Raw genomic sequence first — 12,847 nt, forward strand, 5'->3', positions numbered from 1 at the left:
CAGACACTGCATGCGTCTGTGTCTGTGTCAGGGCTGTCCTGGACACAGTTAATATGTCTGCTTTTTATTCCAGGTCTTGATTTGCATGCAGGTCTGAGGCTCGTTCTCGTAAAAAAAAATGTGATGTACCATCCAGACGGGTCCGGAGTGCACAGAAGGGAAGAGAGGAGAATGAAAAAGGGGGAGAAGACAGGAAAAGAGAGGTGCACTTGTTGGGTATTCTCTCAGGGAAAACCAGAGCACAAGAACTGGTTCACCCGTGCTGGACTGGATTCACCATTATATACCTGTGGTAGGGTCAAGGATCCAGGAACACCAGGATCACCTAAATTGAAGTGCAGCGGAACATAAGACACAATAAGTAGAACATTTGTGTTGATCCTCTATTTATGAACACGCTATACTGGCTGCTCTGTATTTTCCAGGCAAAAAATGACACCTTGTATTATATAGGGCACAAGAGACTTTTGCGTTCACTATCTAACCTCCTCAATGAGACCCATGCTCCCTGCAGATTTTCCTTTCTTCTCATTCCCCTTATTTTTAGATGCAGCCAATGCAGCCCTTTCAAGCCTTTTTTAATAAACGACAGATGTTACTTCTCATTATTCTGCTGGTGGGTTATGACGCAAATAGAAATGCTGACCTCTGCCACCAGTAGATGGGGGTTGCGTGATAGCTCCAGTATGTCTGAGTGCAAACTTTTATGGATGGATTTGGATGAGAATACTGTCGGGAATACGGGAAAATAGTTGATTCAATTGTACAACTGCGTGACAGCCATGTCAAGGAAGGACAAGTGTCACGCATGGGCTGCTGGGTAGCCTGTCCTGTTAACAATTTAGTCATTTGGCAGTGTCAAGGCACTACTCAAGAGCATGGATGAGGCCCACCATCTGGTTTTGAATCCGAACAGTGCCAGACCCCACGGGGCGATCCACAACTGGCGCTAGTGTCGCCCAGGAGGGGGAGGGCTTCAGTCCGCTGGAAAGTTGGCAACTTACTGCACCCTAGCGACCCCTGCTGGTCCACCAGGTGCCTGTGAACGACACAAAGCTTCTTCCTGTGACCCACATCCGCGCAAGACCGACTTGTAGACTGCGGTGCGTTAAGAAGCAGCGGCTGACATCACGTGCTTCAGAGAAGAGCACCTGCCTGGCTGTGCTCTCCTGAATCAACAGCAGAGGATGTGACAATAAGCATTGCTGATGAATACAACTGGGCATTCCAAACTGGGAGAAAAGAGAAAAAAGCTAACTTTACATATGGTCTACAAAGCATCACCGTAGTTTGTTTTTGTGCACAAATTCAATTCTAATTAAATTAGATTAGCAGGTGTTCTCATGACTAATTAATCATCAAAGCAGTAGATCAACATGCACATCAACATTAACATGCTGCCCTATACCACTACTCCACAACACACAGTCTTTATTAAAGGGGTCCAACTATCTGCTAATGTAATCTTTGCTAAACTTCAGAAAAAACATTAGGCATTATGAAAGATCACACTTCTCACCCCCTTCGGGCTGGGTTCCATGAAAAAAATTATTTCAGTGACATACTGAGCTTAAACGACAAAAACAGCAGAGATGGCTTCGACAGAGCTAGGACATAGTGCTTTTTATGTTTCTAGCATCTGCACAATTAATGTACAGACATCTGCTAGCATTTCTCTGTAGCTTCTACTGCCAAAAGCCAAGGAGAGCCATGTCTTCTGTAATGACCCTAGACACCCCCCCCTCCCCCCCACATTGTCTTCACCACCTTCAAAACAAGCAGCCTTCTCCACCCATGTAGGTCCAGCACAATTGTTACCCAGGGATATTTGTTGCCTTATAAGGACAAAAAGAATACAACAGATTTCTACTTTGAGCTTTGAGGATTTCGTAAGGAGTGATTCCTGATGATGTCAACAGCCCTTTCACCTCAACCCCCTTAACATCATGAAAGATCACGTGTAGCTGCGCTATACAACTGCAGAACCGAGAGCCAAGTGTGGATGTCTGTTTTTATTACTGTAAATTATACAATGAGATTAAAATGCATGCTCCATGAAATAAACAAACCCAATAATCATGGTTTATTTTCTTCATTTTTCCCAGAATCCCGCTGACCTTCCACATGCTTTTTGAGCGCGTTTTTGTAATGCTGCAAAGTTTAAACGGCAAACAGACGCATGCTGCTGGTAGGGCGTTACCGAGAACGTCGGGACCGTTTTTCGGTCCACTTGCACCTCGTCAGAGACAGAAGTCAGATGCGGCCATCTTGATTCAGCAGACAGCAAGCAGCCGGCTTCAGGCAGCCTCTGGTTCCGTCCAGTAATCTCTTGCACAGCTGCGAGTTTTTTGGCCTTGTGTTTTTTTGTCTGGGCTCTGGTGAAGGAATCTGCGCAAGGTATGCTACGTGTGTACAGGCCGTACCCTAAAACAAAACAAAAACAAACGATGTGGCCGTTTCCATGGAACGGTCAATAAACGGACGGGACGTCCAGTTGTTTTTCTCAACTCACCCGTCTGCTCTGGAGGTAATGAGGCCTCTTCAAACACGCTTGGAACTCATCACTGATACTCTAAATTAAAGGCAAAATGATTAGCTGAACAGCCTTTTCTCATTATTTGACAGATTTGACAGCCTTTTATATCACTTTTCATCAGTACATTCCTCTGTCTACTCCACTGCCCAACCATCCACTATAACCAAAAGCAGAGAAGTCTCATGAAATATATGAATTTATATGTTATTCCTTGATTTGAGATTGCTTACCTCACTTGGCTCATGTTCACTGACAGCTTCATGTTCACTGATGTTTCCATTTTGACACGCAGATTGGTTATTAATAAACACCTCCCTCTCTGGACTGATGACTCAATCCAGCACATACAGAAAACCCCAACTTCATTCACAGTGCTTTCCCTTGGGTCACACAGGAAGCTGTTCACAGTGTGATGTCATTTGATGCACACAGATCATCATTGGTCAAGGGCTTCTTTCACGTTCGCCGTTTTGAATTCCTCAAGGCAAGAATGATCACAGGTGTCCACATGTCCCTCAACGCTTTCAGACCAAACACAATGAATTTACTTGCTTCTTTAAAAAAATGAAATTTAATAAGACCAATAAAACAATTCAGAGACATACACAGATAAAATTCAGTTGCATAAATCAAAAGAATCAAAAAAATTTAAAACAGTCCAAACGGCAGTAGAACCAAGAGTGGAAGTCTGTGGTTCCGGTCCAGCCACAAGCCTCACGGAGGATGCTAACGATAGGGAGCCGGCTAGGTTATTATTTTAGCTTGCTTCACTAGCTTTGCTTCAGGTAGCTAGTGAAGCACCGCTCACTATACGCTACAGGACTGGAGAGGAGCAAGAGCAGGGCTAAGGTTAAAAAAATAAATTAATAATTATTAAAAATAACACAACATCACATGAAATGCCTTTCTCCATCCTGAAGCGAACCACAGCCGGTCTGTCCTTCCCCCTTATGGAGCTCGCAGGTCTTTGAAGAGCGGGTGCTGCAGTGCCTTGGCGGCCGTTATCCTGGTGGCGGGATTCAGGTCCAGCAGCTTGTCCAGTAGGTCGTACGCTTCGTCCGGCACCCTGTCCCATCCTTTCCGGTCCGCCGGGTCCTCCTCGGCGGCGGCTGCAGGGTCAGTTGTGCTCGCGCGGGACCGCCTCGCGTCGTCCTGCAGGCGGTGCTGTTTGGGCGGGCTTCCGGAGAGCCCGGGGTCCTCCTTACTGTCGGGGGCGACGTTGAGGGGCACCGGGGGCTTGTCTGGGACCGCCCCTCCCTTGCAGGGCCTCGTGCCCCTCAGCGTCTCGCACAGGGTCCTCAGGTCCTGGGCCGGAAGGTCGCGGCTACACAGCACCGCCTTCCCTGCAACCCAAACGCGCGGTTAGGCAGACGACCTGACTCAGCGCAGTCCCGACAATCACCTCCAGGGGGCAACAGAGTCACTGATGAGATATATAAGACGAATGAACCGCAGCGAATCGCACCACCTTGCCCGGGGCAGGGCTGCGTTAATCACGCTGGGGTAAGTGTGATCGTATGGCGGATAGCGTTAAGATCGCGCAGCAGGGGACGCCAAACTAGGCCGGTCTGCTGGGTGATGGATGGCAAGCTGGTGTACAGCGCTGAACACCTATGACCTTCTCATATTTCACCTCCTGAAGCTTATCTACGGAATCTGTTCTTGAAAATTGCACTTATTAGTCAGGCTGCAAACCTATAAAGGGTTTTTTTGCCCTCCACTACACCCACAGCAATCTCTGGAGCCTCAAAAAAGACTCATGATAACTGTTTCGGGCATTTTCCTGCAACTTCCTCTCATAAAAATGATTTCTTGGTCAATTAAATGCAGTGCAATGACTCACAAATCACGGGTTACAAGGATGAGGGGTGGGGGGGCGGGGGTAGGGGGAAACACAAAACACACATACCAAACTTCTTAGCAGCCTGTATGGTTTCTCTGGATCCTCGGATGGTCATGATTTGCGCGAGGGCGACTAAATCGTCGCTGGCTTTGAAAAAGGGGTATCTGCCGCTCAGAAGGGACAGCAGAATGACTCCTGCAGACCACATGTCAATCTCTGCAAAGGAAAGGAAAGGAAAGGGAGGCGGGGTAATTATATTCATCACCCCATTCACACCATATGACACACCATACCACTGAGGGGGCCATTTCACAGGGCCTGTCCAATCGCCTTGTCCACGTATGCAAATTAGATCTCTGTTCAAAACTACCGCAACACGCTTTGCTTTGCTTTTCAGAATCTTAAAGAGTACAGTTGTTTTTTTGTTTTCTTTTCTTTGTTTACTGCAATGAAACCCATAACGGGAACTGTAATGCTGAAGAAATTCTGGTTGTACAAAGAATAGTGACCTCAGCCCTAGATTAAATAGGACAGAACAATGCAGGCGATCCATTGTCTGAATTTTTAAACGACAGATTTTGTATTAAAGTTTTGCACATTCTAATGCATCAACTTAACACAATCCATGACACACATTTTGAAAACATGCAACGTTTTTTTTTCCCCGTGTAAATTCCGGCAGTGTCCCCACGGCTTTGCTCTGCGGAAAGCCCCACGCATGGCTTCCTGACCGAGCCTGAAGACGTGGAAATTATGCGCACACGCCGCCGTGCACAGAACAATGCCGGGCCCAAAATAACGGGGTACCCGCGGAAGTCCATTGTGAACAGCACAAGCAAAAGCCTTCTCCGTAAATAACAGAGCGGCCCCGGCGCGCTTCTAAGGTTATTTCTCCATCAGCGCGCTCACTGGCGCGGGCAGGGAAACTGATACTCACAGCGGTCACACAACAAATTACAGCAGCAGTAGCCAACCGTAAATCTCAAAAGAAAGGGCCTTTGTCCTACACATGGAAACTGTTTGAAGATGAACTCGCCCATTTACTTAAAATTACGTCCTTCCTTTCATGCCTTTTCTCGTGACGTTATGGAGCTAACATGGTAACTCATTCTCGGATAGAATGTGTGTTACGTTTATGGACAAACAGGCGCACACAAAATCTGTTCACTTTCTTTGGCTGTGCATGCTGTGGCCACTCAACCGCAGCTCCCAGAGCTTTGAGATGGGCGAAGTGCGGACGTGTGCTGTGACATCGCTGAAGAAACTCTAGGTGAAATGAGCACTGCTTTCATACAGAGCGTGTATAGGCTGGCTGCAGACAGAAGAGACGCCCGAGTGCAGTTTTTAGCGTTCTCTGCCCATTGGGGAAGTCTAGCACCACTGGGGCACTGTGCTGAAGAGAACAGTCTCCATTACTGCCTTTACCGCTATGCTCTGTTCCATGCTGCGGGGCGGCATTCGTACAGAAGACTGGAAGTGTTCAGCGTCAGATGCCGCCAAAGCACCGACAACAAACGAGCTTAGCGCTAGATCCCTCTCTCTATCGCATTGCGTACGTAAACCAGCCTTCAAGAGGGCTGTTAGTGAAAACTGAATTCCACAGACGGCAGGTATGCGCATTACAGCTGACGGGAATTAAGAGCGGAGCCCCGAGACCGAGACCATGTTACTGGCGCAGGCCCGTGGTCAAGCTGCGGTCTGCGGCTAATCCTGGCGTAAACCGTCCCATAGGAAATGGGGAAAGCTGTTTACAGAAATGGAAAGGGTGTGTGTGTGTGGGGGGGGGGGGGGGGGGCTGCATTGTAGTCACGCTGCTCCTCAGCATTCATTCAGAAAAACAGGAAATGGCCTAATGGTGTCAGAATGCGCTTCCAAATGAACTCCACATGCGACCGCGAGCCGCAGAAACCCCGACAGGAGGAGGGCTCTGCCCTTCCCCTCACGGACAGCCTCCCTCGCCGGGCCTCTTCAGCAGAGCAGCAACGATGTTTGCGATCAGGTCACATCCACTCGCATTCATCTCAAACGAGCCGGACAGGAAAAGCCGAACAACGTAATTAAAGAGAGCTGGCGTGCGCTTGGCAGGCCCTGAAGATGCTGAAATGGAAGAGGCGGCCATTTCTTTGGGAGCGGCACGCAGATTTAACGGAGGCTCCCCCGGTGGTGGCATTACCTGTTCCCTGGCTGGGGCATTTCATGAGGACCTCGGGCGCTCTGAATCCGGGGGTCCCGGCCCTGGGGGCGACCTGCTGCTTCCTGCGGGGGCACGGGAGCGGATGTCAGTTAGGGGGGTGGGGGGGGGGGGTGGGTGATGAAGTGGGCCGTCGGTGCAAGGTGAGAGCAGGCCACAGCAGGCTGAAGGAAACTGAGGATAGCCCTTCAAACCGTGATGTCACAGGCCCAGCCAGCCCACCGGTGCACACGGCAAGTCCCTATACATGCAGAGAAAGGCCCAACCTGGCACCCGCAACAACGGCCAGCGAGGGGGAGTAATGAGTACTTCCTACTACCTTTATGACATGACATTCAGTCAGTTCTGTGAAAAGGTATTAATGGTATTAAATAAAGGGTTTTTTTTTTAAATTCATATTTATATTACGTTGATATGCAAACCAAAAAAAGTCATATGAGGTCATTCTGATGTGCATTCAACAGCACACCACAATACTGTTATTCCTGAGCCACCACTTTTACCATAAAAGTTGGGATACATTTGCAGAAGGCCTTTTGAAAGTTTCTCTTGCATACTTACAGTGATTAGTGTTGGGAAGGAAACAGCCCAATTACAGTAAACTGAGTACAAATAAAGGCAGAGTGGTTTTAATCAAATTGATGGATGTGCCCAGTAGTGGTCGGAGAAGTACAGACTGTACAGCCAGTCAGGAAAATATCAGCATTACCAACTTTCAAAAAGTCAAAGCAATTATATTACACACTGCAGACAATAATGCAGAAAGCATAAAAAAGCTGAGCCATATTTACCAATTATGTGTGAGGAGGTTATAATAAACACTTCACAGAAAATCACAGAAATTATTACAGCCATACATGGGTAATAATTTCATGCATTTAAAGCATATTCTGGTACGAATAGCTAGGGAAATTGACACAAAAACGGGAAGGGACAGCAGGAGAGCTGATTTTAAATATACTCTTCACCCATTCTCTCAGGCCAGAGCACTTCCTTAGGCTGTGCAGTAACTGCATGCCTACATTAACATTCTTGCTTACTATTATTGACATTATTTATTATCATAAATCCTTATTCCCATAAATGTGGAATTTTGCCAGCGTTATACACTCCTTGATTACTCTGGGCAACAGGATGGTACATTCTGGAGGTTTTCTGATACCAGTGCCATTCTTTAAATACTATGACCCTCCTACTACCTCTCCGCTCATAGTTTGTGCTTGCAACAGCCAGACAAACTTACCCAGGAGTTCACTACTTTTTCCAGAAAAAAAGGGGGAATTAAATTCAAGCTCCAATTAGATACGGGTATAAAAGAATGAGCGTGAAGGCATGTGAGCTCGCATTCGTGTGTGTGTGCATGCGTGTGTGCGTGTGTGCATGCGTGTGTGTGTGCATGCGAATGTGTGTGCATGCGTGTGTGTGTGTGTGTGTGTGTGCATGCGTGTGTATGTGTTTACATGCGTACCTGGAGAGACAGACGTTGCAGACGCGGTCCGTCGTGTAGCAGCTGCAGGTCAGGCCGTGGCCCAGGCTGCTGGCTTTGGGCTTGCTGCTGCTGCTCGCTGGTGCCCCCGCTGGCATGGGCCGGCGCCTCGGCAGGACCATCCTCCTCGCCGCCACGTCCTCCACCCTGGTGGGTTTCACCAGCTGGCGTGGCGGACACACACACAGAGGAGGGGCTCAGGGCTCAGGCGCGGGGTCAGCTAGGGGCACTGTTAGTGGGCGGCGCGTCCGTGCTCTCCAGCCGCGTTCCCGCTCGCTCCCACGCCTCCCTCTCCTCCCTCTCCTCCCCAGAGCACCGTGGTGCTGAGAGCCATTTCACACTCCCCATCGTAGAACAGATATCGCTGTCCAGAGGCCTGGCCGCAGCCAGATGGCTGGACTTGCGCAAGCCTCCCCTGATACCAGCCAGAGGCTCCTGCTTATTGATCTTTAGTAAGGACTGTGCTGATCGCTCTTCAGTGCTTTAATGCTGAAAATTCGCACTCGCACAGCACTGTGTATTACTCTCATCCTACCACTCTTTGGGCCTTTTTTAAAAGCCACCAAAGCAGCTTCTGCACCTTCACTGAGCTTCTGCCATTATGCTGCTGTCATTACTGTGGAAAACCTAATAGGTTTACATGCACTAATTTGGCAAACCCTTTCAACAAAACCTGGAGACAGCAAGTCCTCAACTAATCTTCAGTGAACTCACCGTTACCTTGACAACGGCACCCTCACTAGGATTGAGGCTGTTCAGGTTTCTTTCTCCGAACACCGACCTCTGCGCTGGATTGACTGCCATCGATTCCTGAAGAACAAAGAACACAAGTTAAAATAGAAAATAACAGTGTAAGGAATGCATTTTTATTCTTTTAAATCAAAACGGCACATACTGACAATCTAGACACTGACGTAGAAAGTCTATTAAGTGGCATACACCAAGCATATTGTAAAGAACAGTGCACAGTGCACAAATTAACATTTGCACCGGGCAGAGGTTACCATCACATTAAAGGATTTACTGATACACAAAACCACTGCATTTCTTAAATATCTGTATTCACTCTGTAACCCACAGCCTCATACATCATCTCGTAACAGTGACGCATGCAGTGGCTGTGTTTGTGTGTAAAAGGATCCCCAGTGCTGGGGGCTGTGCTTGCAGGAGCCCAGTCCCCAGGGAGCGAGCCCCGAGTGAAGTCTAGACAGAGTCGTAAACACCTCGGAGTGCCGCATGCCATGTGGAAGAAGAGCGGGGTGAGGGCGAGGGGGTACGGGGATCTGCTGGTGCCAGCCTCTGAACATGACACCGCAGGGGCCAATTTGTCAAGCTGCCGCACTTACTAAGTGTCACATGCGGCATTTGACAATAACAACTGGGTTTCTTCCTCAAGCTCTATTTCACAGTCAACACTAGCCTAGGAGAGCAACCGAGAGCATCGCCTGCTGAGAATTCTTTATCGGTGGCTCCCCCTTCTGGCAACACACAGAAACAACGCGTCATCAAAAAGATTTAGAATGTGTAGGCTAACTTCAGGTGCACAGTTGAGATGATAAACGGCTAAGAATGCCAAGTACAAAATTCCAAAAACGGCAGGGCTCTCCAAACTTATAAAACAAAGACGATATTTTTCAAAGCATTAAGGTGGACTGCAGATTTACACTGTGGGCCTCTTCCACGTAGAGAATACACATCCATTTTATCCTCTACCGCAGTATATAAGCAGATCACCTTAAAGAAAAACAACAGCGCTGCCCACATTCACATATGGAAACTATAAACGGGCCAGAGCGTTTTCCTAAGCGTGTTCCAGAAGCGGGGGTGTGTTTTTTGCGCAGGACCTTGTGGGGTTTGGTCCGTGCGAGTGACAGGGCTCTCTTAGCGGGTGGCTTTGTGGAGGAGTGTGGCCCCGTGGGGTCTGTGGGAGGGGCCGTGCGGTGCGGTGCCTTATTCCCCCCGGGCGCGGCAGGCTTGCCAGCGCTGCAGCCCTCCTGCTGGGGGGGCTTCTTCTTCAGCACCTTGAGCAGCTCGATCTGCGTGTCGGGGGCGCCCTGCGCCAGGCCGAAGTCCACCAGGGCGTACCTGCAATCGGCAGCGAGGGGCACCGTCACGTCTCAGAATAAACAAGAGGAGCGCTGTCTAGCATATATTAGAGGTCCACGGTTAAATTTCTTTAATACGTTTTTTGTACTTTCATTGAGTGCTCAGAACCTGGAATATTTCCTTTAGCATGAAGTAACAGTACTCCACAAAGGAAATTAAAATTGACTTTGCTTCTACTTTCTGCACACTTTCAAAAATCACAATAGTATGCAGTATGTTCCGCTGGAAAACTGAATTTAGCACGATTATAAACAGGAAGATTCTGTAGAATTTACATGGTTACGTTTCAAGTCAGGCTCTCCGAAGCCTAATAATTAAAACAATGAATTAGAAATTACAGTGAAAATGACATGAGGCCACATGAACTCAGCTAAACTTCTGCTGTACAGACTTCCAACACTCGCAAGGAGGGAGCAGGGGGAAAAAGAAAGATTTTAATTGGCCCGCGCCAATGTCTGCATTCCAGAGCATCACTGTACAGTTACGCAAGATTACATACTTCTTCAGCCGTCGGTTGTACAGGAAGTTACTTGGCTTGATGTCACGGTGGATGATGCCAAACCGGTGGACGTGAGCGAGGGCCTTGAGCAAGTGAAACATATACCGTCGCACTTCTTCAAAACTCATGGAGCCTAAAACGTCCTGCAAGAGGATTTACATCACATCAGGCTTTCTGAGAACTTTTTCAATTCAGAGGAGAACGTATCCTGCAGTAGGAGTGGCTTACCACAAAGGCTTGGTGCTCCAAGTAAGGCATAACAAAAACCACATGGTCATCTTTTCGGAAGCAGTAAGTTACACCCATGACATTTTCTTTCCCCCTGCAAAGACATTAAATATGCCGTGAGTACTATTTCCAGTAAATACTCCGTTCTTCACATCGTCGTCCTCAGTCATAAGAAGAGCGAGTCACTGCCTGATGCTCACTAGTGGTAAATACAACACTGACTGCATAGGTTTGTACAAAAATATATTTCTGAAGCAATAAAGCTTCCGTTTTTTTCTCAGTTTTAGTTTCTAAGTATTTACTTATTTTACCAATAGTAATTACCCAATTTTGTGCTATTCTTACCACATATTTTCCTGGTAAATACCTAGTACTTAAGGTACTGTGAAAGGAAGCATTACCAATTTCTGTTAACTAGTACAAACGAGCAAACATCCCTTGCTGCATAAATCAACCGGCGTAAATCAACAGTGATTTGTAAAAAAAGTCCCAAGTGCTGATAGGAAGACTTCATATAATTCAGGAAACCTACAATGGAAACAACTATAGTGATAGACTCACCCTGCCATTGTTAAACATTGGAGTTCAGCTGCTATACGCACTGGGTGGCTGGTAGGGATGAGGTGTTTCAGAGCAAACTTCTCTTTGGCCCCACTCGTCATCTGTGCTTCCGCCAGGTACACAGTGCTAAACGTTCCTGTTAATATTGTTTTACATTATTCATGCTTTGATTCTCTCCACATTTTAAATGCCACTTTACAAAAAAAGCTATTGAAAATATGCATCATTGGAATGTAGATTTTGGTGTGATTAGAGGATACACTCACCTTCACCAATTTTGTCAACAATGTGAAAAAATTTTGAAAGCTCGGGTACTGCTTCACACAGGTACTCTATATCCGTCTTCACGTCACCTAAATTAAACATATCTTGTTATTTTCCCTTACCACAAAAATGATTTAAACTCAAACCCCAAACAGATGACCCAGAAAACAAGAATAGACTGAATAGTGTAGAGCCATTCAACTTTAAAATAAGAACGCAAAACTACGACGCAGCATGTCCTACGTACTTCGAATTTCACATCTCCCATTGCTTCTGTCAACTTTGGACTGAACATCCAATCCACGGATATCTTTCGAAGTTTTATCAACAGGTGGGACTTCCATTTAAGATGTGAATCTGCAAGAGAAGACATAACATTGTGACATTGGCCTTGCCATCCAGTAACCCAAAACACAACAGCTAAAACAGGTAGCTAGGGTTCTATTGACACTGACAGACAAGAACACGGCTGTAGTCTAGTCGTTAGCTAGCCAGCTACATGTCTACAGCAGTATCTAGTTAGCTTAGAGTAAACTAAGAAAGCACGAATGCACGTTAGATAGGCTATCTAGTCAGAAATAAAGTATACGCTTGCAACCCAGCGACCTTACACGTTAACCATCTCGCAATCATTGGCACACCATGCTTCCGATCTGAGACAGCTAGCAACATATCCTGCGATTAGCAATAATTTCTTTACCAAACGACGCATCTATCAACCAGCTACTTGTTTCACACAAAATTGCGGCATTTAAAATAAGTTAGGTAACCTGACCGGGCAACTAAACAAACTAGACTAGTCAACAAACTTAGCTAATATAGCTACTATCAGGATTGCTATCCACAGAATACCAGCAATTTATTAGAATACAACACGTTCTTTCAAGGTTGTTCATAACCCTTTACCTCAGAATAAATGTTTCTTTATTTTAGCAAGCTAACCAACATGAATATGTATAATTCACACACGCGCCACAATGAAACGTAATATACAAGCCAAGTTACTTACTTTTCCTTTCTTCCGTTCTTTCTTTCCGCCAACAAACTCCGCGCTAAAACTGACGTAAGGGGCTGTCCTCTGTCGTCACATGAATATTAACGTAACTTACGTAAATGCAAAATAGAGGTTTGTT

At 46.8% G+C, this 12,847-nt stretch overlaps 1 protein-coding gene across 4 annotated transcripts; it reads right to left on the reverse strand.

The window, feature by feature from the left end:
• Positions 1-2,373: 2,373 nt before the first annotated feature.
• cdc7 (cell division cycle 7 homolog (S. cerevisiae)) lies at positions 2,374-12,818 on the reverse strand. Of its 4 annotated transcripts, none has more exons than XM_035423522.1 (14): positions 12,724-12,818; positions 11,962-12,071; positions 11,717-11,803; positions 11,451-11,586; positions 10,890-10,983; positions 10,662-10,804; positions 10,078-10,141; positions 8,771-8,866; positions 8,039-8,220; positions 6,553-6,635; positions 4,446-4,595; positions 2,767-3,879; positions 2,513-2,572; positions 2,374-2,424 (listed from the first exon to the last, which is right to left on the reverse strand). In XM_035423522.1, the coding sequence occupies exons 2-12, from the start codon at positions 12,056-12,058 to the stop codon at positions 3,485-3,487; spliced, it is 1,527 nt and encodes a 508-aa protein (XP_035279413.1). In that variant the 5' UTR covers positions 12,059-12,071; positions 12,724-12,818; the 3' UTR covers positions 2,374-2,424; positions 2,513-2,572; positions 2,767-3,484. The 4 variants fall into 4 exon arrangements, with proteins under 4 accessions (XP_035279413.1, XP_035279412.1, XP_035279410.1 ...); XM_035423521.1 differs by having other exon boundaries at positions 8,777-8,866; positions 9,901-10,141; XM_035423519.1 differs by having other exon boundaries at positions 9,901-10,141.
• Positions 12,819-12,847: the final 29 nt, after the last annotated feature.

This window comes from Anguilla anguilla, chromosome 6, assembly GCF_013347855.1.
Source record: "Anguilla anguilla isolate fAngAng1 chromosome 6, fAngAng1.pri, whole genome shotgun sequence".
In the NCBI taxonomy this organism is placed as follows: domain Eukaryota; kingdom Metazoa; phylum Chordata; class Actinopteri; order Anguilliformes; family Anguillidae; genus Anguilla; species Anguilla anguilla.